The sequence below is a fragment of the Canis lupus genome, chromosome 2 (assembly GCF_003254725.2).
Source record: "Canis lupus dingo isolate Sandy chromosome 2, ASM325472v2, whole genome shotgun sequence".
In the NCBI taxonomy this organism is placed as follows: domain Eukaryota; kingdom Metazoa; phylum Chordata; class Mammalia; order Carnivora; family Canidae; genus Canis; species Canis lupus.
In genome coordinates, this window is record NC_064244.1 from 18,422,064 (window position 1) to 18,446,909 (window position 24,846).

Below are 24,846 nucleotides of genomic sequence, written 5' to 3' on the forward strand. Positions count from 1 at the left end.
TGGACTTAATCCCACTGGGACCCTGGGAGGTGCTATGAGGACTGCTCATCAGAATCATCCCTCTAAGGGTGTGAGTCCAAGACACTGGTCTCTCGACTCCATCCCCATTAGTGGATTGTACTCGGGATGGTTAATGCCCCACACTTCAGTCTGAGAAAGCTCCCTTAGGAAAGGAAGTGGGGAGGCAGAGTGTAGAGAAGGGGTGGTCTTGAGGGTGAGATTGTAGCCGCAGCTACCATCAGAGGGGGGGCCCGCATGGTGTGGGGTACAAGATGCAACACTATGCACAGGGTTTATCTCATAATTGATATGACCTTTCAAAATCTATTATAATCAGTTGTTTATTGCAAGGATCTAGTCATCAGGAGCTGAACCAGTCTGCAAAATGTAATGGCTTCCTACACACAAAGCTCCTATCACCTCAGCACTAGAGATTGCTATAGCGCTCCATGACAAGGGTTCTTCTATATCTACTAGAATTTAAACTCCATGAAGGGCTTGGTATTTGTTTGTTTGTTTTGGTTTTGCTTTATTGCTATACCTGCCACAAGAGTACTTGTCAAATAGTAAAACGTTTGATACATATTTGTGGAATGAATGAAAGTATGTATATCTCTGATCGACACACCATAATAACGCACATGGGTGGTGGTTTTCAAAGGGACTTTGACATCCACTTTCCCATTTAAAGATTAAATAATCCTGTGAGGTAAGAAGGGAATTTTGTCCTCATTTTGCCATTGTCAAAACACAGGCTCAAAAATATTGATGGGTTTTTCCATGACCACGAGGACAGTGAGTGGAAGAGCGCAGAACTGAATCCATCCATAACCCGATGCTCCACATAAGCCAGCACAAAAAGATAGAGATGGGCAGTGTGCAGGATGTTGACATGAGCAGCATGGACTTCAGAGGCAACTTTAACACTTAAAAACTTCACTTAATTGCAAAACAAGTTCTCTCCTTGAAAAGACATAGGATTCTCAAATCGTGCCCTCACTGAGTGGAATAGCAGAATTGTATTTAACAGCTCCAGGCTCTGTAAAGGGGGATAATGCTGCAATAAGTGAAATCAGAGACGAAGCTTGTTAAGTCCTCAGGTTAAAACTTCTACCCTTGTCTTCATGCTGGTACTGGTTGTTGCCAAGTCATGACTCTATCTCAGAAGAGGAAAGGTTTTTAGGAAGGGAGAATGAGGAGGCTCCCAAAATTCACAGAGTATGAGTAGGAATAACACTTGTGTGTGAAAGGTTCAAATGGTCCTACGTGCCAGCAAGGATATTTTTCAGTGGCATAAAACCCCTTAACACTTACAAAAGGTTGGCAGCCAACTTTTCCACAGTAATGTGAAATGTTCCTAACCCTTCATTTTCATATTCCAAAGAGAATGTGATTGTTGCCCATTTGGCAAAATGTAAATGGGCTCATTGTGCTGTGAGTTTTGTCACACCCATTACATGAGAAAGCAGACTGGGGCTGTTCCCTGCAAGCAGCTCCGGGGACAGGGGGACAAAACATGGTCTCTAGGCAGCTGCATTTAGGCAGGTCTTGTGCCTGCCCAGAAAGAGCTCTGAGCAGAGGCTATAGTCAGCTTGGGGCTTATTTTTATTAGGACAAGATAGTGTCCCATGTTCCACAAAACCAGGGTTTGTGGGGGGATGTTTTAAGCCCCTGAAGTGTTTTGGGGAAGCTTACTTCTTAAGGCTGAAATGAGTAACCCCTTATTTTTTGTTCAAAAACCTTGTTTGACATATCAGCAAATGTTCCTGTCAGGTGGAAAGCACTGTAATAAATTTGCACTAATGATGATAAAATTATTTTTTCAATCCCTCATACCAAAGCTGCTGATAACATGCTAGCAGTTGGTTTCAAAATGCTACTCCGGCTGGGTACGTGGCCTTGAGACACTGACCACTCTCTTGACCTACCTGTCCTCAACCTGTACGTTATCCTTTCCTGTTCAGAGCACAGTCAAGTAGGACCTCTTTGTCCCCAGGTATTGGACTTACTTGGATTTTGCTAGATTTTACCAAGAGCCAAAATTCAGTGTCCAGAAAGTGACCACTTGCATTAAGCAACAGCCGTTCGGTTACTCATAACCCTGGAATGCTGACTTGATTGTAACAATAAATGGAGCTAACAGAGCAGAAAGAAACGTTCAAAACAGATTAAAACCATAGGCTTTGAAATGTTCTATATCCTAAGCATTTGCTAAAAACACATTTTTTAAATCTCTGATCATCAGACCCGTTCCCCCCCCCACCCCAAAGTTTAGTCATATGCTGTAGTTGAAAGAACCACACCCTGAAATTCTTTCCATCTTTTTCCTCTTTTGAAGAGTCATGCATTAACTATCAGTGTTATTTGTGGAAACCAAAAGTACTGTTGTATTGTTTGGGTCATGGAAACACTCTGGCTGATTTTACTTCAGTCTCTTGAGAAAAGAGCCTGAACCTGCATAAAGCAGAAAAGGAAATCCACTCCTTGGTGCAATAAATCAAGACAATTGCTTTTGGTGTGGGCAGTTTACTCCCTCTGGTCTTTCTGCCATGATCTGTGTCAGCCCAGCCCCGCAAGAGGGGAAGCAAAGAATGTCAAAAGCGGCAGTGTTGATTTTCCTGGAGGCCCAGCCCACTCATCCCCGTTATGTTTGTGATCTTAAGGGGACCTGAGCAGAGAGAACAAAGAATATTTTGCCGACATGCAAGTTTCCTTTGTCAGAACTAAAGCCTTGTGCTCAGTGTTCTCTCCAAATATGTGCTATTTATTGGGTTTGGATGATTGGGAGCACATGCTGTCAGTTTCAGGCTCTGAGGACTGTGTTCTCTGGGGAGGCCAGGGGGCAGGCAAATCTCAAAAAACGGGAGAGACCCTGTAAACCAGAAGCAATCTTTTCCTTCCCCTTGTATTGTATGTGTACGTGTTAAGGGCCACACAGGGCCCCTCCTAAAGTCCTGCTTTTGATGGGACTCAGAGGGCCACACAGACATAGCTCCTCCTCTGAAAATAAGCTTGAAGCCATCCGCCTGCTTCATTCCTTTGCAATTAAAGTCCTTGTGTTCGGCCCTCTGTGAACAGCAGTTGCATTCTTTTTGGGCCTTGGCCGCCTGGCTGGGGGGAATTAATCAGACAAAGAAATCATTATAGATTCAAATCACACTCTCCTCGCCAAAAGTAGGCTTCTTGTTCTCCAGCTCTCCCCTCAGAGAACACTTGAGTGATTCCCCCCATCAGTCAACAGCTGCCCTGAAGGTGGGCGAGGGCTGGGGCCTGAGGAATCAGAATGAGGACAGTCCTTAGAGGTGGTAGAGCCACCCAGATGCCAGGAGAGGGAGGGCCCTGTGCACAAATCTCACCTAGCACTGCTTTCCCCATTCCAGTTTTGCCTGGAGCAAAGAATTATGAGCATATACATGTTGGGGAGGAGGAAGGACCCAGATAGTATTATGCTTGAAAGCTGTCACCAGAAATGGTCTTTCTTCTCCAAACTGGAGTTTGGCAAAGCCTGGAGTTAGGGATTCAATACCTTTTGTTTGATTCTTATCTTCTTGCCCCCTTCTCCTATACTCACCCCTGCAACTGAGAAATCTGTGTGTGAGACGTTAGAGACCTGCCTGGGCACTACCCACCTCTAAGATATGGCTTTAGAACCCAAGGAGGTGGGGGGCTTGCTGGGAGGAATGTATGTGTCACTGGGGCACTGGATCCTAGTCAGATAGATGGTTGCGAATTAGAGGAGCCTAGATCTGAGGACACTTGAGATAGATCTAGAGGGAAACATCCAGGTATTGAGCAGAGTCCAGGACAATTTCCCAGAGGAAGTTGCTCTTGGTCACATTCCCACCAATGGGATTTTGGGAGTAGGTTCAGAGAGAATCTGGGGGAGTCCCTTCTTAAGTATACCATAGAACATACTAACAGGTTATATTTTCACTCTCTCTGAAGAAGCAAAAATATTATATTAAATGCCTAATCTTATAAAGTATGCAGACTGCAAAATGGAACATCCTAAAAAATCTAACTGGGAGATCAATAGCTTTCAGTGATCTGACTTTCACAAACAAGATGGCTTTTGGCTAAGACTATTCCCATGTGCCTAGAAGAGTTAGACAATCAGACTTGATACTGTTTTACAGCAATGCCTCTGCCAAAGATAGCAGGAAATCTTATGAAGTTGTGGAAAAAGGAAGAAGGGAGATAGAGAAGATTCTGGAGTAATCAGTTCAGCTCTACTATTCTGATAGAATAAGCAGGCATCTTGTGGGCGGTTGGACTTGTGCGTTCCTAGGGCTGAGGGAGTGCCTTTGAAAATCCAGCTGAAGTTCACAGTTCATCCCCACCCAGGAAGGCTGAGATTTCAGTCTCTCATGATAATAGAATCCAGGAGCTGGTGGTAAAACGGGATCAGGGGTCATCACTCAAATATGTCTCTTAATTTCAGTCCTTTTTTTCTACATCCTGTCTTAGGTTTATGGAGGTCCTGATTTCCACTCTCCCCGAATAACCCAGTTGTGCTCCCAAAGATCATCTGAGAATCCCATGCAAGTCTCCAGCACCGGAAATGAGCTAGCCATCCGCTTTAAGACCGACAGCTCTATAAACGGGAGAGGCTTCAATGCCTCATGGCAGGCAGTCCCCGGAGGTGAGTAAAACAAGGAGGTATCTCAAAATACTTAGGCCGAACCCTTCTAAGTTTTATGAAATGATTAGAGAGGGGTATGAAGCCCAACACAGTGACCACTTTGTGACTCCTCAAATGACAAACACTGCTTTGGCATTAACTCTTCCCTAAAAGAAAAAAAAATGTGATAGAATTTAACTTCCACAGTTAAAATATATGAAAACTAGTCCATGCAAGTATGCAAGTCCATGGTGAAAGCAGAAGGGAGGTACTTGGTTAGACTAATACTCTCCAAGGGACTTGGGCCCATTCACTGGCCACAAAGTTGGGCATCAGCAAAGTGGGAAATTAGTCCATGCTATAGTACAGATGCCCAAACTGGAAATGTTAAATTCGTGAATTCCAAGGAATTACCATGTATTATATAGTGACTTTCTGCCTAAAATCTTAGGCAGTCTAAAAATATTTACCTGTTGTAGATTTTTGTTGTTGTTGTTATTGTAGTAAATTTTTTAAATTAAAAAAAAATGAAGGCACAAAATAATCTAGCAGATGTTAACCTATACAACTACTATTTAAAGCCATGTTTGCTGGCTGCTTACAATGTGCCAGCCAGTCATCTATTCTAACTGTTCTATGAACACCATCTCATGTCTTCCCTCACAACCACCCCATGGGGGGAGTTAATTTCAAATCCTTATCTTAAGGATTTGAATGAGGAAATTGAAACTTAGAGAAGTTAGTACTCATCCAAAGTCACATAGCTAGGGAATGCCAAGGCAGAGATGTGATCTCAGGCTACCTTGTGGCCCCAATTTTGGAAACCTAAGGTGGTAACAGTAAGTATGTCAGACATTTCCTAAAGTTAATGATGCATGAATTTAATGAGGATTATATATACGATTATGTATACCTGGTATTTAGATTATCCAAAGCGATTTTCAATTATCAGAAAATGATACCACATTTTTCCATTATAGGTTTGTTTATATTATCATAAAAATGGAAAGTCATAGAGATAATCATTAATAGTATTTGATAATATTGTAGGAATTAAAAGACTGAATAACTGTACCAGGTCCAGGATATTAAATTTTAAAAGGCAGATAATAAATTATTAAAAACATATACTACTAACTTATCAAAATTCTTAGGAGATGTGTTATTCTTACAATATATTATATTTTTAGAGAACAAAGAAGAGGCGTTTTATGGCTTTATGAGAACATGATTTTATTTGCACTTAATTTTTTGTATTTAAAAAAATTTTTTAGATTACTTTTGTCATCAGTATTTAAATTATTTGAGGGATTTTCTTAGTTGTCCTTCATTTTGTTGGAATGAATGAATTAATGGTGGATATTCAGTTCTACACAATGTTTGGTATCAACTACATAAAATAGGTGGTCGAATAAAGCAGCATATTGGTCCATGCTACCAGGTAATGCGGCAAAGATTTATGCATCAGAGATTCTTCTCATTTTTGAATTGGGTTTCCTACTTATAGGTTGTGGCGGGATTTTCCAGGCTCCCAATGGAGAGATTCATTCTCCAAATTACCCCAGTCCATATAGGGGTAACACTGACTGCTCCTGGGTCATTCGGGTAGAAAGAAATCACCGTATTCTCTTGAACTTCACTGATTTTGACCTTGAACCTCAGGACTCCTGTATTACGGTAGGTGACACAAATTTCAAGCACCATCTCTAGGCAAACCTAGGTCAAAATTTTGCCATGTGAGCGGATTTAATAAATATATTAGTTACGAATGTTTTCAATGATAATCATAGGGAGCCCAACTATTGGCAACTTAAGATATAAGGACATTTACTTTTTTACATAAATACAAATCAGGAGGTAGATAATCTCAGGATTTGTTTAGCAACTCAGTTTCTGCTCTGCCATCCTTAGTATGTTGATTTGTCATTTTCTGTTTATTTCCTCATGGTCAAAAAATGGCTGCAGTAGCTCTAAACATCCTGAGTACAGATGCAGAGAAAGGGAGGGGAATTATGCTATTTGTTTCAATTTTGTATTTTTTTAATCAAAGAAGCAAAATTCTCACACAACAAATTCTCCCCTTACATATATGATTGGTCAGAATTGGCTACGTAAGAGGTTAGGGAAGTTTTAGTGGAATGAATTTATCATCACTATTTCAAATCAATTATTATTAAGCCTTTGGGGTTTTCATGGGTTCTACTTTTCTTGAGATTGGAATAGCCCGATCTGCTACTTAAACAAATCAGTGTCTGATAGGACAGAATAGATTGGAGGATGGAGATGGAGGAAAGAATGATGCCTATTAGATGACCAAAGTTTCTGTTACTACCTTCAACTTTAATACATTCTCACCTGAAACTAATGCTTTATCCTTAATGTTAGAGTGAATGAGGATGCATTTTAAGATTTTCTTTTTGTTTTTAATTTTTTTGGTGACTTGTTTTTTTTAACAAAAGATTTTCCATCTTTCATTTGTATTTAGAGACATTTCATTTAAATATAAACCAGATTCTCTTGGCTAATGAATCTTTCTATTTTTAGTTTCCTGATAGTTTCTTACACAAACTCCAACTGGCTAGCTTTCAGATTTAACTCAGGGAAGATCGAAAGGTGTTTCATATTTGTCAAAGTAGCCCAGTCAAATGGTTTGATTTCAAATATTGTTTTACAAGATGAAATCAGTTATCTACTTTAAAAGTTCGATTTATTTATGACTATGTATTAGTCTTCTAAATGAATCTTCAGAGTCTAAGTTGGTGATGCATTGTACAACCTTAAGATCTAGAATATCCACTCACCATAATGGTAACTCAGACCAAGACTAACTCTCCTGACAGAGACAGTTTAAACATTTTACATGATACTTAAAGCACTTTCCTAAATGTAGCAAAAAACTCACAAGATAGTGTAAAATTTCTGAGTTAATATCTGTGAGAGATGTGAGCCTAGTATTTGGGATAGCTTTTGCCTATAGGGCATTTGCTGATTCAGAAGCGGTTAGCAGCACTTCTGTGAGCCTCTCAGGGCAAAGAAGAGCAAAGTTTGAGTCTACAGCCAGAATAGGGTAGAAGTCCTGGTAAACCATCCCATATCCTAGGTAAAAGGAAAGTAAAAGAGCCTTCACAGAAACTGCATACCAGCTTTGAGTCACCTGAGTGGCCCCCAAAATCTGAAGCCATGGAAAAATGAGAGGGGACCTTGTACTGCTGTACATCTTTGCACATCTGACAAAAGCAATTTAGAATCTTTTTCAAAGGGAGATAAAGTCATCCTAGATCTTCTTTCTACTAATAATTTTTCATGTGCAATAGCCAGCACACTATCAAAGACATGTATGCACATGAGATAATATAACATAAATGCGATACAGTATGAATAATGGACAACGGAAGCAAACACTAATATGGTAGATTGGTAAACAATTATGATTACTAAGCTCATGGGGATAAAAGTCAAACGTAAAGCTCTTAGCAAAGAAGTGCAAACTATAAAAGGTGACATTGCAAAAATGAAAAAGAACCAATTAAAGTCTTTAGAACTGGATAAAATATAATAGCTGAAATTAAGACCTAGTCAAATTAATGTCTAGTCTAGTGCTAGACATTAGACAGAGATGAAGAGAGAAATAATAAACTAGAAGATAAGTCAGAAGAATCTAGTTGGGGGGGAAAAGTACAGATAAGCAAAAGGATGGAAAATATAGAAGAGAGGTTAAGACACATAGAGGAGGCTTATAAAAGGTATAACATACATTTAACTGTAATCTCAGAAGGGAAAGTGAGAGATAAATGGAACAGGAGCAATAATTAGACAGCTAATGACTAAGACTTTTCTCAAACCAATGAAAGATATCACATTAATAAAAACAAGAATCCTAGGGAACCCAAACAACTGAGTAGAAATAGAGAAATAAATAGACATACTAATCTAAAAAAAAATAAAAATAAAGGGGAAATGTTACGATCAGCCAGGAGAGTGGATAGGGGAACAGATTGCCTTTTAGGAAGTGGCACACTGAACACTGACTTTTCAACAGTGATAATTAGAAGGAGAAAAAACAATGGAATGGTATCTTTAGTCTAAAGAAAGAAAATAACTACCAACCTGAGACTCCATACTCTCCTAAAATAGTCTTTAAGAATAAAGGTGAAATAAAGCATTGAAACAGAAAAGGGGTCTTCAGGAGAAGTTCAAATGGGCCAGAAACAAAATGTTTACCTCACAGATTTGCCTGCAGTGGGCAATTCTCCACCATTTGTTTCCTCTCCCATTTGGTATGGTGCCAGGTACAGTATCTTCTCTTCTCTTTGGTAAAGTCTATAACCCATCCCATAGAATTCAACATACAAAAGCATGTGAACAAAACAAAGTCTAGGTCAAAGGCACGCCCAGCACGGCTGTGTTTTTCCCCCCTCCTATGTTCATGAGTAGAGCTTTCCACCTACATGAGATATAAATACACAGTTTTCTATTAACTACTGCCATATCCCAGCATGCAGCTGGGCTTGAGTTAACAAACTGTAGCATGAGGCAATAGATAGGAGCAAGTAAAACCTCAAATATGATCGAGTCATAGTCATGGAGACAGGAAAATAAACCCAAAGACAGGTGCTGGGAGGAGTTCAGTCTGACAAACAAGGTAAAATATAAAATGTAATAGTCCAAACAAGTTGTAGGAAAAAGGGAATCCTGTATAAAGTAGTTAGAGTATCCCTGCCAGTGGGCATATGGGGCATTCAGAAACAGATGCCACTCAGCACCTGAGCAAGACTCCGATATAAAATGTGAATTATATCAATCACATGGTGCCAGAGTTAAGAAATCCAGCTCTGTGGTGGGGTAAACCTGGGGCTGAGCCTGAATGTTGCCATTTTCCAGCAGTGTTGCCTTGGAGAAAGTGAACTTTCCAGCTTTCGTGTCTTTAACTGTGAAATAGTGATAATAAGAGTACCTGTGTCAGATTTGTTGTTGGGTTATTTGAGATTATGTAAGTGACTGGCTTTTCATATAGAAAGTTATTGATTCATGCTAGCCCTAATCAAAATGATGGTGGTGGTGAGTGCTGAAGATGGCATCTGAGCTGTACATGTACATTTGAAAATATTTCTATATATCTGGGTAGTCATTAAAGTCACAGAAGTAGGTGTGATCACATAAAATAACATTTTCTAGAGAAAAGGACCAAAAAATTCTTTAGGAAACATCACCATTTAAGGGGCAAATAGAGATAAGAGAGGAAAAGAAGATGAAGAAGAGGCACTCAGAAGTAGGTGGAGAACCAGAGAGAGTGGTAGTCTAGAAACGAGGAGTAAAGCCAATTTTAAGAGTGGGTGATCAAAGGTACCAAAGGTATCAAATCCGGCAGAAGTCAACTAGGAAGAGGTTTGAAGTAAAGCCACTGGATTCAGTCTTTGATAACCTTGGAAGGAGCAGGATGGGCATGGGTAGTAGTGGAAGACTCTAGATCACAATGGCTTAGGAGGGGCAGAAGCTTCTTAGCTTTTTCCTGGAGAAAAAGTTATGGCAGTGAGTGGTATAAGGGAATAAAAGGCTATGACCAATGGAGAGTTGTTTCTTGTTTTTTGGATTTTTTTTTATAATGATAGAAAAGTTTGAGCATGTGGAGTGGCAAGGTGCTGATGGGAAAGTAACAGCTGAATGTAAGAGAAATGGAGGGGTACCTCCATGGAATCAGTCAGTTAAGCGTCTGCCTTTAGCTCAGGTCATGATCCCACGGTCCTGGGATCGAGTTCCATGTCAGGCTTCCTGCTCATAGGGAGACTGCTTTTCCCTTTTGCCTTTTGCCACTGCCTCTGCTGTGTTCTCTCTTTCTGTCAAATAAATAAATAAAATATTTTTTAAAAGAGATAAATGGAATAATTGATGAAGTCATATTCAAGTTAGAGACCTGAAGAAGAGATAGATTGATCCTATAGATTTCATATTTTCAGGATGAGAAATTAAAACACATGACTAACCCCAACGATATATAGTTTTCTTTGGTTTGCAAATTTATTTATATTGAAACTTATAGAAATCACACGTAAGCTAGGTCACTTTTGTTTGTATAATTTATAAATTACCTTTTTAGAAAAAGATAAAGTAATGTGAAGAAGGACTATTCTGGTAACCTAGGGTAGAGATCAGCTGTGTGTGGTTGCCAAGCGGACCCAGTTACAGGATGGGAGGCCTGCAGAGCTTGGAACCAGGCAGGCAGTGTCCTGGCGAGGCTGGAAGCTTGGCTTCAAGTTACAGTTAGTTGTCTGGGGGTTCATGAAGGCAAGCATTGAGGCACCAGCCCTCTATCGTTTATAGCTAGATGGACACTGGATGTAAAACGTGCCCTACAGTCCAATATCTTACATAACATCTCTGCAGTTTAAGTTCATACAAAGCCAGTCATTCATTCTGGAGGCATTCAATTTAATTTCTTGGTCCTGTTGCTTGGACAAAGTCATTAGCAAAGAGAAAAATATTCAGCTGCCGATGATGTTGCCAGATAATGTTTGTGTTCATGGGACTTTTAATAGAGCTCAAGTGTACTTGTTGAATGCCGAGGTAAATTATGGCTGGATGGGACCAGGAATCATGTTTTTTAAACTTCTGTAACAGTTTGGGTCATCAGAAGAGGAGATATTAATTTTAATAGACATTATTGCTAATAGTCACAAACACATAGGTACATAGAATGGTAAGTTTGCAACAGGAGAGATTAGAGATAATTTACTGTCATGTGCTGATTCTTTTGGTAGTATTCTTATTTTGAAAAGAAGAGCATCAGGATCAAGACGTGGCAGAGGGGCGCCTGGGTGGCTCAGTCAGTTAAGCATCTGTCTTCAGCTCAGGTCTTGATCCTGGGTCCTGGGATGGAAGTCTGCTTCTTCCTCTCCCCCATGCTTATGCTCTCTTCCCTATCTCTGTTGCTATCTCTGTCTCTCTCAGCTGAATAAATAAATAAAACCTTAAAAAAAAAAAGACCTAGTGGAAATTAATAGCAGGACCAACACCAAAATATAAGCAAGCCTACAATAAGTATTCCGATAAGATATAAAAATTTCAGTGTACATGCAAGGAACTGAATTCCAGAATAGAGGACAACTAAAAAATAGGAGAGGATAAAAACCAGGGTTCTTCTGCAGCCATTTTAAATTTTCTTTCAGATGAACGCAGACTTCATTTATCAATATAAGAAGGAGTGTTAGGATTCCAGATGAGGTGGAAGGTGTCTTTGCCTTGAAGTCAGGTGATCTAGGCTATACCCACCCATTCAATCTTTGGTGTCAACTACGCCCCAGACCCTGCTAGGCACTAGTGTCCGAGCATGGCTCTGCCACTCGATCTTTTCAAGGCTGAGGGATCTGAGTTTGCTCATTTATAAAATCATGTGCCTGGCAAACCCACGCTGACAGAGGATCCAGTTAGGAGTCGTGTCTGTGGGTAGGGAGAGCAGCACGAGGTGGGATGTGAAGAAACAGACACTGCGGGGCAGGTGACATCAGTGTGGTTCACTCCAGAGGTCACAGTCCAACCTGCACAACAGACTTGCTAAGCTTGGGGTTCCACTCTGGGGTGCAAGACTGGCCTTGGGTAGGAGGTTATCTCCATACTCCACTTGACGTGCAGAAGAGAGCTCTTCCTGTAGCAGGTCTGGTCCCCAGTGGTCCTAAGTGGAGGCCAGTTAAGTACACAGGGAACCCCAAGCCATCTCTCTTGGCTTTGTGGAAGTAAAGGCAACATTTAGCAAGAAGAAGAAATGGATGAAAAATTTTAAATGGAACAGTAATACACAGCCTCCATCCCCTTTCATATAACCAGTAGCAATAGTCTTTGTATCCCAAAGGCAGCAATCTAGTGCATGAATCACTAATGGATGCATGGCTGGATGAATGAATAAATGAATTCATAGTCTCTATTCCCGCAATAACCAGTGCTTTTGTGGAAAATTGCAGACGACACATTTGGGAATGTGTTGTGCTGATTTCACTCTCTGGCACATTTATTGATATACAATCTCACTATTTTGAGCCACATGAGAGCTTAGATAACACCACAGAAGCGTGTTTTCTAGAATTTCATGCTGCTATCATGAGAAAAGGGAGAGAATCTGAATTTTCTGACTTCTTTTGAAATGGTGGTGGCATCGTGGGGAGCTAATCAGAAAGCTCAACCGGTGCTCAGATTTCAACTAATTTGGTAATATGTTTGCAGTCTCCACTCAGTCCCCTTTGAGTGGCTGTGTAATTAACCTCAGGCTCTCCTGAATGACACATTGTGAGTATTTCTCGCTAAGGCAGCAGTGGGACCCACTGGCTGGGCATGACTCTGTATGGTCAGCACGAAAATGGCTCCATTATGTTGCCTTTCATGAAGGCTGAGTATTAAAGTGACCTCCGACTGACAGTGTAATTGCTTAATTAGAGTCTCTCTTCCGAGCCTTAAATCCATGTAGCCCTGCAAGCTCTTATCGATCTCTGAGAAATGCTGGTGGTAGCTCAGTGGGAGAGCAGGAGAGGTCAGTTCTGTAGCTCCTGTGGGGCCCTGGAGCCTCCCGCCCTCTGATTTCAGCATCCTCTTTGCTCAGCACAAAGGAATGTCTGCCTTGTGAGAATTGGTCAGAAGCAGATAAAAGCAAGCAGAGCACAGTCCAGCTCCAGCCCCTCAGTTTGGAGAAGATATACATTAGGGCTAACAGAGCCTAGTACAAAATAAAAAAAAAAAGTGCACACGATGAGTAACTGTTTTCTTTCTGAAGCTTTTTGTGCCAATCTAGGAGAAAGAAAACAAAGTGTGTGATTTGAAGTGAAGAAGACCAGACCCCCTACCCCCATCCAGAGCTGCAGTGTCTGCTGTTCATGTGACAGTAAGGCGCGGGGAAGAGCAGGACAAACAGAACACTGAATCCATATTTTATTTTATTTTTTTTGGACGCTACCCATTATGTGTTTTCTTTTAAAACAGTGATCTTTCCCAAAACAGCAAATAGATACAGGAATAATAGAACTCAGGGCTTCAAAGAGACAATGGAAGCAATTCTTTAAATATTTATTGTTTTACAAATAAATCCATGACAAAAGTCAGTCTCTCCCTGCCTCCATTTCTTCCCTTCCTCCCTCCTTTTCTCCCACAGAAAGTTCAGTGTCCATTTGATACTCGAGGATGATCTCTGATGATTTCTTTAAAACGTTTTATTCTGTGACTTGCTTTTGATAACCTGCTTAGCCATTTTGCTTTCCAGTGCCAAATTAGTCACCAAAAGCTGTGCCGATACTTTCCATGCCCAAAGCAAAGCATAATTGAATTGAAGCCACAGTTCTCAATCTGCGGGCACAGGCTTTGTTTTGTTTGCATTTCTGCTCAATCTCCCCAAATGCTTGTGTATTCGTGAAAACAAAATGAGCTTCTTGGATTTCTTTTCCTATCAACATTTCCAGTAATTTTTGAGTCACTGCTTGCACCAATGACAAATGACTAGAGGTTATAATCTCTAAAAATTGAAGACCGGTTGCAATAATGTAGAGCAAAGGAATAGGGGTGACAAAGTCCTGAGGTGAGATGTGTGGCTGTGAATTTAACCTAGTGTCTAATCTCAGAGGCACAGAGTTGGCAAGCGTCACTAACTGAGGAACCCCACACTTCTCCCACCACCACCACCTCCACCCCCAAGGAAAGCTGCTATAATGAGTAACATTTCATTTCCTTCCTCACAAACACTTATGACTTTAACAGCTTGGATATTTTCCAAAGGGATTCCCCTCCCTATCACTTAATATTTCCTTTATCTTGGAGAAGTTTCCATTCCAAAACGGGAATTCCATGAGCAACTACACCACCACGTGTAGCATGTGAAAATACTTTACAGGCTCCCATCCGCTAAACTGCCTTTTTACGCCAATGTGAATGATCTCTTCTGTCCCCCCCAAATATCTTGTCCTTCACCCTGATAATCTTTATGGCCATCCAAAACGGTAGACATGTGTTGCAAGGAGTTAACAACAAAATAAAAGGTAAAGACTGGGTTGAAAATCAAATGAAGCCAGAGCCCAGGTGGGAGAAGAAGCCATGCTAGACCAGACATGTTGTGGTTTTATAGGCCAAAAAAAGGACAGGAAGTGAATTTATCTCTGAATCTCAGAAGAAAACTGAGTTTAGGAATCAGGGCTACAAATTTTAGGTTTATTTACTGATCCTGGACACTCTGCCCTTGTAACATCGTCTGCTGAATTAGCCATGCTGGGAATCCCTGCATGTTCAGTGAGATGGAATGCATGACAGGTGCTGACTGCTCTGAAATCCATGGGGGCCCCAAATAAGACTTTCTAAAATGCCACTGAGGATGCTTTATTGCAGGTCTAAATACATGAGACACTTCCATTCTATCTCCTGAGCTCCCATGGACATCTCGCCTAGCTTCAGAGAATCATGATCTCTCAATATTCTATTCTCAATTAATAAAACTTGATTTTCACCTTTGCAGTTGGTTTCATGATAATTGATCAGATGTCCCATGGATGGGATTCATATATTGGCTCTACACAGCTTAGTGTGTGACTGTGAGCAAGTGCTGTTTTCTGAGCCTTAATTTTAGCAACTGTAAAGCGGAATTGGAAGAATTGAAAATTTTTAAATGTAAAGTGTCTGGTACAGATAAATGTTAATTGCAGTTCCTCATTTTTCTACTACTACTACTACTACTACTACTACTACTACTACTACTTCCATTAATACTAATACTATGTTACAGGTCTTATCTTTTTAGAAACTGTGAGCTATATGTAGATAAAATTGGATCCGTGATCTAAAGTTCATTGCTAACTATCATCATTAGTTATGAATATTCATTTTATCTTACCTCAATATTCTTTAAAATCTTAAAATATCTATTATAAATTTTTCACACATTCTCCACTCTATAATCTCAGTGAATTGTATCACCTCATAAAAGTGTTGTTTAATACCTTCCAGAAGATTCACAAATAAGTTCAGAAGGAAAAAAGTAGTAGTGCAGAAAATGAAGCCAAGGGATGCCTGGGTGGCTTGGTGGTTGAGCGTCTGCTTTGGGCTCAGGGTATGATCCTGGAGTCTGGGGATCGAGTCCTGCATTGGGCTCCCTGCAAAGAGCCTGCTTCTCCCTCTGCCTATGTCTCTGCCTCTCTCTCTCTCCCTATCTCTCATGAATACATAAATAAGATCTTTAAAAAAAGAAAAAAGAAAAGAAAATGAAACCAAGAGCATATTCATACACACATATCTATTCATAAACATTCATAATTTGTTTGCATGGGAAGCTCAGTTCTGAAGCTCAGGCCAAACACTGTTGTACTTTGGGGATTATAAAACATGCTGTGTATTTGCCTTTGAATTAAAATAGTTTCCTCTTACTCTAGCTTGTAATAGTTTTAACCCACACATTTAATTGGTGTATTTCCTCCCTAAGCAAGATGCAACTTCGTAAAACCAGAAAATAGGAGATGCAGTGGAAATGTTTTCCTAGTACTTCCTCCTCTCCAACATGATCTGAGGGAATATATTCCAGTTTCTGGAAAGGAAAATGCAAACATTACTGTGGAAGCTAGTGTTCATTTTCCTCTCTCAGTCATATGTTTCAGGCTGTGAGTGCTGACTATTTCAGTGAGGTGATCCTGAGTCACTCCGTCCGCCAGAGTATGGATCAGAGGCCAGCAGGCTACAGGCTCAGTGCTCTGCCTTGCATCAGATCAGACACCTGTTCTTTTGCTCTAAGCAAAGCATCAGTGATTGCTTGTCTTTATCTAATGCAATATTTTAAAGGATGGGAAAACTCAGCTTTCTTGTATCACATTTTACATTTTATAAAGAGCATGCTACAGGGGCAGTTACTGGGGACTTGAGCTAAAGGAGACACAAATTTAGGCAGGGAAAACTTCAGGCTGCCATGGTAACCAAGGTGAGAGGTGATGAGGTCCCACACCCAGAGGAGGCCCTGCAAGGGGAGTGGCAGGAGGAATCCAAGAGAGACTTTGGAGAAGGAATTGACAGGACAGAAAGATCATTTTGGCTTTTGGGGATATGGGAGAGGTCTAAAAATACTGGGCAACTGGGTGACCTGCTGTTGGCATTTTCTGAGGCAAGAACTGAGAGTGAAGGAGGATTTAGGGGAGAGGATATAACTTCAGTTTGAGACGCTGATGTTCAAGGTTTGTGGGGTCATCCAAGCAGTGATGTCTGGAATGCCATTGGATATATAAGCCTGGAGCCTGGAGAGAGGTCTATAGTTGGAGATAGTAGCCAACTAACAAATGCCTTGGAGATCTTAAAACAGAACCCGTATCTATTTAGCTACATTCCTGTCAGGTGGCTAAAGGCCAGATTAAGTGGCATTGCTATCCATCTAGCTTAGATACTGTCATATGAATAACATTATTTTCTTGTCTTTGTACAGCATCATTTATTTACATGTCTGACTGGTACACACTTAAACATTTCAAATAAATGGTATTTAAAACTTTAACATGTTCCTCATTTTAAATTTCTAAAGTATAGAAAAGAAGAAAAAAGAAACTAATGCCATCTATAATATTGCAATATAAGGATAAACTGTTAAACATTTTGGCTTAATTTCCTACACAAACCTACCTATCCAAACACACATGCACACTTACACACACATAAATGCGGACAGTTAAGATAATACCACACATCATTTCATATCCTACTTTTTCCACTTAGCATTATTGAATATGTTTCTCCTTAAAAATCATTTCTTTGGCTATATAATCAATTATATGGACATACTAGAATTCATTTAACCACTAGCTTACTATTGATCACTTTGATCGCTTCTTTTTTTTTTTATAATCTATCAAGAGCATATATATATATTTTAAGATTCTATTTACTTATTCATGAGAGAGAGGCAGAGACACAGGCAGAGGGAGAAGCAGACTCCATTCCAGGATCCTGGGATCACACCCTGAGCCAAAGGCAGACGCTCAACCACTGAGCCACCCAGGAGTCCCTCAAGAGCATATTTTTATGTGAATCTTACTCTGCATATCTTATTATTTCCTTGATACAAATACTCTTTTCTTTACTGAACACTCTGTTATGAAACATTTTAAGTATATAGAAAATTATAGACTGTATTAATGCATGTAGAGTATATAATGAACAAAATCATTTCACTGTCCAGACTTGCCCAAATCTAATACTGTGCCATATCTGCTTCAAGTTCTTTTTGTTTCCAAAAGAAATGAATTGCTCAAGAGACCATGAAGTCCCATGTGTAGCCCACACTGATACTAATTCTTAATCTAATCTTGGAGGAGACCACTTATGAGAATTTGGGTTTATTATTCCCATGGCTATTTTATACTCTTCCAATTTTTTATACTTTTTCATATACAGGACACAATACTATTTTGCATGTTTTAAAAGTTTACGCAAGTAATACCATACAATACAAGATCCATCCATTTGCTCTTTTCACTCAACGTTCTATTTTTAAAAGTTATCTATGTTGTAATGCATTCAGCTCTAATGCATTCTTTTTGCCACCATATGGTATTCCATTTCATGAGTATACCACAAGTCACATACCCATTCTCCCATTGATGTACATTCAAATTGCTTGCAATATTTGGCTGTTGCAATTCTTAGGGCAATGGACATTCTTATACATATTTCTGAATGCAATAATGCAAGAGTTTCCCTAGGGGAGACACACTGAAGTTAAAGTGCTAGCTTTTACATTTACTCTGTGTTGCCAAATTCCAATAAAGTTGTATGTATGAGAATTCTTATAACGAATTGGAGAAACTCACCTTCACATTCATTCTATATACTTTCCATTAAACTTTCAGTACATGGTCTTGGTCTTATTTGATCTTTACAATGATAAGGCAGGGAAAGAATTCTCTACTCCCACTTTTAAGCTGCTAAAATGATAAACAGAAGCTTCTAACATGCCTTGGCGAGAAAACAAATACCATAGGTCAACCCAAGAGTCAGGTCTAGGTGACCTGACTTCCAGGTGTTCTGACCTTAATTAAGGTCTCTGTTTTTCCCATATGTTCTGAATCTAAAGATCGGTATGCTGCCCATTAGGCCTTACTTTGTCCCATGGAAAATATCAGATGGGCCAGAATCTGTGCATAGCCTGTCAGCAAAAGTCTTGCAACTGAAAACACTTGAATGGCGTGGTTTGAGCTGATCATGGATGTGGAAAGCCATTTTTAAAAAAGATTTATTTATTTATTTGGTGGAGGGAGAGGCAGAGGAAGAGGGAGAGAGAATCCCAAACAGACTCTGTCTGCACTGAGCATAGAGTCCCATGTGGGGCTGAATCGTATCGCCCTGAGATCATGACCTGAGCCAAAACCAAGAATCAGATACTCAACCGACTGTGCCACCAGCTGCTCTTAGGTTGTCAACATCCACTGAGGCTCCACTTTTGGAGTATTTATGAAGCTGTGTTGCAGAGTGGGGCAGGTATTTTAGGGAAAGTGTTTAGGGAGGAACATAGATTTAAAATCACTGCATTTCCTGAACTAGGCTGGATACTTTGGTATTAATGGATCCTATAAACTCTTGAACAATTTGTAATAGCCTTACTTTCCAAAGAACTAAAGCAGAAACAAAGAAAGAAAACAGTGGGACTCCCCTTAAGGGTAACTGGATTCCCTGAGTGCTTCTACTGTGCCAGGAAGCACATACTACTGCAGTGACTTCTCCCTCCATCCCTGAGAGAAGCAACTATTAAAAGGCCAGTGAAGGTGTCACACTAGCTTCATTTCTCTGCTTTGCCCCCACAGCTCAGCCCACTCAGCATCTGCCCATCATCATGCCCTAACAACTCACTAGACCTCCAGTGACCCCCAAGTCACTAAGTTCATGAGTAATTTTGCTCCTTTCAGTAGAGTTTTCAGTGGTTGATCACTCCAGGTGTGGAAAAGGAGACTCAGAGGTCTAGGAAAACCACTATTTTCCATAATATTTTCAGAACTTTCTGTGTAGAGAAGTAAAGAGACAAGGGAGGAAGTCACCCCAATGGCCATTTCTTGCCACTATTCACAACCCTTTACTCTTACTTCTTATGGCCCTTACATTTCTCTCTCTCCCATGTTAAGAGAATGTTGGAATTTATAATTGTTTTCTTCATTTCTCCAAAATACCCTAAACTCGCTCTTTTGAGTAGCAGACTTTGACTAAATATTTCAAGCACTGGCAGGTGATTACTGCAAAGAGCAACATAGCAGTCAAGTTCTAATGTGATATCGGACATCCTTGTCTTTAAGACTCCATTGTCCATTCCTTCCACACTTCTTCATTTCGCAACATCTGCATTCGTTATCTATTGCTGCATAACAAATTTCCCCAAAACTTAGTGCCTTGAAACAACAGCATTGATGATTTCTGTCGTCAGCGGGATTCAGCAGATTTGATTCATGGCAGACAATGGGCTGGAGGCCTCCCTCAGCTCCTCACCAGGCAGGCTTCTCTGCTAGTATCTTCCAGCACAGCAGCTTGCTTCAGAGAGGCCCAGCAAGAGAGAGAGAGCTGATGAGATGTACACGCTGAGACTAGTGGCACCGTGTGAGGGGGCCCCAGTTGCCAGAGCTGATGCAGAGGGTCACCCAGTTAGGTTTTCATAACTGCCGTGAAGAAAGCCACCTAGAGGAGCTGCCCCAGCCTCTCCAGCTGATGAGAGTCCATCTTTCATAACCTAATCATGGAAGTGACATCCCATCACTTTGGCCCTTATCCGTTTATTAGAAGCAAGTTATTAGGTTCAGCTCACATTTGGGGAAAGGGAAGCAGTTATACATGGGCATGAATCACTGGGAGCCAGATCAGAAGCTGCCCTCACTGCCCATCCCCTATTCCCAGTTGGGTCATATCCATGGGTTATGTCCCTTTTCTGGGCTCCAAGCTCAACCATATTGTTGGACAAATCCCCACCTTGGGACTTCTTTCTGTTTTTGCTTCCATAGCTTCCTACTTTTACTCATTTCTTAAACAGCAATTTAGCTTTCTCTTTGTCTCACTTTAATAATAGAGACTAATACCTCTCAAGAACTTACTGTGTGCCAGGAAGCCCTGTAAGTACTTTGCATTTTTGCACTCATGTAATTCTGAAGAACAATATGAGTTATCTGCTTGTGTCAGTCACACATATTTCTATCATCAGTCACTATCTGGGAAGGCAAAAGTTCCCTTTATTTTCTCAAATTACCAGTGCTTAGGACTCTGACCCCAGGACTCTATACATGTCATCAGAAAAGGATGCTAGTCTCATACCTGAATGGCTCCCCACCCCAATGTCACTTTTTGCTGGAGTCGACACATATTACCTGTGAAAAAGGATTGATATTTCCCAAATCTCCTTAAGATATTAAACATCAACTATTAAAATTTGTAAATATTTGGCTCAGTTCTAACATCTGGTTAGAGCTTAAAGTATGGAGGGTTTCTGATAGTCCCATAATATCGTGTGTCCTGAATACTCTGGGTTTTGGGGACAGGTCTGATGTCCTTGGCCCACCTTCCACCTTCTGTGTTCTCCTGCTATGCTGGCAAAAGGCTGGCACAGCTAGTGAGAAGGGCACCAGGGAGCTATGCATGTGGTGTGGCCCATGCCCTGTGATTAGATCCTCCTCCACTGCCATTTGAGCCCAGAATGTAAAAAGCCTTCCCAGAAAGCAGCCCCAGTTGACCCCTTCCCACTGTGAATAGCCTCTTGTACCCACTGTCATGCCTGCTGTGCATGTATACATTCTGATCCATGAGAGGGAGGAGAGCTGTTTTTTAACTCTGGGCTTTCCCTCATTCTTATTCCCCTGTTCTTAGAGACCATATACTCTTACATGTGTAATTCATTTACTCATCTGTACATTGGGCATTTATTTTCTGTTATGTGCCAGGTCTTACTCTTTTAAAAAGTCTCCCGTTTTCATGTGATAAATATGTTTAGGTATTTTTAAGAAAGATTTGTCTATTTATTTTAAAGAGAGAGAGAGTGAGAGGAGTGGGGAGAGGGAGAGAATCTTCAAGCAGACTCCCTGCTGTGCACAGAGCCCAACACATTTCTTATAATGACCCTAAGATAAAGACCTGAGCCAAAAGTGAGAGTTGGGTCGCTTAACCGACTATACCACCCAGGTGCCCCAAGGTTAGGTATTTTGAATGTGTGTGTTGGAATCTGGAAATTTGATAAAACTCTGGGTATTTCGTAATGACACTGATTAACTTCTTGTAGGAATTCCCACTTCACCAGATATGCCTTTGTTTTTCGAGCCCCAGTGATTGTAGCTTTCAGTGATGGTGGCCACTTTTTCTTTTGTGGATTCAATTTCAAAACTTTACTAATGTAGTCGAGAAAAGAGTTAACAGAAATGTGCAGGTTTTGGGAATTTTGTTTTTGTATATTTCTCTGACTTTTACCACTTGAGCAGCAGTTCAGAAAACCAATTCTCAGGCCTAGAAAACTCTTGGCAGTAGACTTAAATAAGAATTACCTATCTATAAATTATGTGACTATGTTATATGTGTAGCCAATAATAATACAATTTTCTGGTTCTGCCTTGGGAACTAAATGGAACTAAGGGAAAATGCATATTGATAATTTTTATGACTTTAGAATATTAAATAAATGGGAGCAAGGTTTCTCATATTTTCTCCCTTGCAGTTTTTTTCGTATAACTTTATTAATTAAAACTTAAATTTATTTGATATTACAAGTGTTAGGAACAGTCTCAAATAAAAGAATTGCTATTCTAAACTGTTCAAAAAAATCAATTATTTCTTTGGTAATCTGAGGTCTCATACTTTCATAAAGTGACAATTACTTTAATACATACATAACTTAACTGTCATGAACATTTTAAAGAGAAGTGACCCAATATAACATAGAACTTGGGGGGAGAAGAAATAAGTTCCTGACTCTACTCCTCACTATCTGTGTGATCTTGGATGAATCACTAGTTTATATTGAATAAGACAATAATAGCTAGTACACTTGTTAAGTCTCACTTTCCTCATTAAAAAAAAATCATACTGTGTTGAGGACTAGGTTAGGATGTTTGTGATGGTGCTTATAAAATGACAACGTGCTAATCAAATGTAGGGTGCCACTGGTATATAATTTGGATTCAAGGACATTTGGAAACCTTCTCCCTCAGATCCGTTTCCTGCAAAGTAATGACCCAAAGCATATGAAGTGCAGCCAAGACCCTTTGATTCCAGGGTTGGGGTGGGAATGGGAGAAGTGGGAAACATGAAGACCCTCTGGAAGATGTACCAATTTGAATAAACCGCAGGGAAATGGCTCATTTGTATAATTTTCTGAATCTTTTAGCCTTAAATTTCTATCTGACTTTTTTTTTTGCCTTAAGAGGATTGCAGCCATTTGGAAAAGGAAGAAACAATACCTACTTACTCACTAGGCTTCTGAATTTGGGGGAAAATAAAGGAGACTAGAAGAGTCTTGCCTTTGTGAGTGTATGGACTTGTAAAAAATCTTCAAAGTACGTGTTGTTTCTATTGGTGGTGTTTTTTTTAAGTGGAGGGAGTCTATAAACCTCACAGAACTCCAGTGTTCCATTAAAGCATAAGAAATGCTGTACTAAACAAATAAATAAATCACCATGAGAGAAGCAATTGATTTATGTAGGTAGTCTTGACCACGAGTCAATTGGTATATTTTCCAGACTCCTAAGGCATTCTAGAAGGTATTCTTTAAAGCAAGACAGTATTAATATAAAATTACTGAAATCTTAGGATGTTATATCTGTGTAACATTAGGAAAGTATAAAGCCAAGTCTAGAAATAATAAAGTCTTGGATTAAACCAAGTGGCAATGTTTGTGAGTAGGTTGAAATATAAATGTAGATAAGAGGTTTTGTAATGATGACTAATATGTTGTTTTGAATACTGTTGATGGTGTTTAACATGTTCAAAAGAAGCAGTCAGACTAAATTGGAAACTATAATTTGACTTGGTTAAGAAAATGTAATTGAGCTTTTAATCAATTTTTTAAAGTAGGCTCCACGCCCAGCATGGAGTTTCAGCCTAGATCATGATCTCAGGGTTGTGAGATTGAGCCCCAAGTCAGGCTTCCTGCTCAGTGGGGAGTCTGCTTGAGATCCTCTCCCTCTGGCCACCCTCTGCCACAGCACATGCTCTCTCTCTCTCAAAAAAAAAAATAAAGAAAATCTTTAATCAATCAACCAATCAGTCAATCCAGGGATGTCACAGTGACTCTGACACAGGAACTTCCACTGGAATTCATATAAGTTCCCTAGACATGGTCAATGACTCAGACACTCCCAAGGACTATGTGATGAGATAATGAAATAAAACACTAGATCCAGCAAATGTGTTGTTTTCCACTCACTTTCCTTTTTAAAAAATTTTTTTTTAAAGATTTTATTTATTTACTCATGAGACACACACACACACACACACACACACAGAGAGAGAGAGGGAGGCGGGCAGAGACATAGGCAGAGGGAAAAGCAGGCTCCATGCAGGGAGCCCGACGTGGGACTCGATCCCGGGGCTCCAAGATCGCACCCTGAGCTGAAGGCAGGCCCTAAACTGCTGGGCCACCCAGGCGTCCTTCCACTAGCTTTCCAATGTGTAGATAGCCCATGGAATATGGGCCTTATACCTGTATATCTGAAGTTCTGAGTGACTATTTTCCATTGTCTTTTATAGGCATATGATGGTTTAAGCTCCACAACTACCCGCCTTGCCAGTGTGTGTGGAAGACAGCAGTTGACTAACCCCATCACCTCTTCAGGAAACAGCCTCTTTTTGCGATTTCAATCTGGTCCTTCCAGACAGGGCAGGGGCTTCCGAGCTCAGTTCAACCAAGGCAAGTACTTCCTGTATCTGTGTGTCTCCTCGAGGCAATGGCCATCTGTTCTGGAGTGTCCTCAGTGCTACAGTGAAATGAGGCCAGTCCTCAGAAATTGGTCCCAGTGTTCTACCTGACAGGTGAAAATTTAAATAGAATAAAGGAACTATCATTTGCAATTACTCCAACTGCTCATCCTTGAAGTTTACTCTTGTCTAACAGATCCTTTGGATCTGTGTATCTCTCAAGCAAGCTTTCAGATTAATACTTAAAAATGTTTTTTTTTTTAATACTAGAGTCATTATAAAAAAGTGTCCAAATTCATTCATTTGTAGATAAACTATGTCACACGTATCCAAGATTTTATGCTGGGAGGAGATACTCCATT

The 24,846-nt window shown here is 40.2% G+C and overlaps 1 protein-coding gene across 1 annotated transcript in view; it reads left to right on the top strand.

Moving 5' to 3' along the window:
* CUBN (cubilin) overlaps positions 1 to 24,846 on the top strand; it is a 258,475-nt gene that overhangs the window by 113,138 nt on the left and 120,491 nt on the right. The window contains exons 30-32 of the mRNA XM_025445065.3: positions 4,468 to 4,642; positions 6,129 to 6,298; positions 24,317 to 24,476. Coding sequence (XP_025300850.1) covers positions 4,468 to 4,642; positions 6,129 to 6,298; positions 24,317 to 24,476 — 505 coding nt within the window. The remainder of the gene's footprint in view (positions 1 to 4,467; positions 4,643 to 6,128; positions 6,299 to 24,316; positions 24,477 to 24,846) is intronic.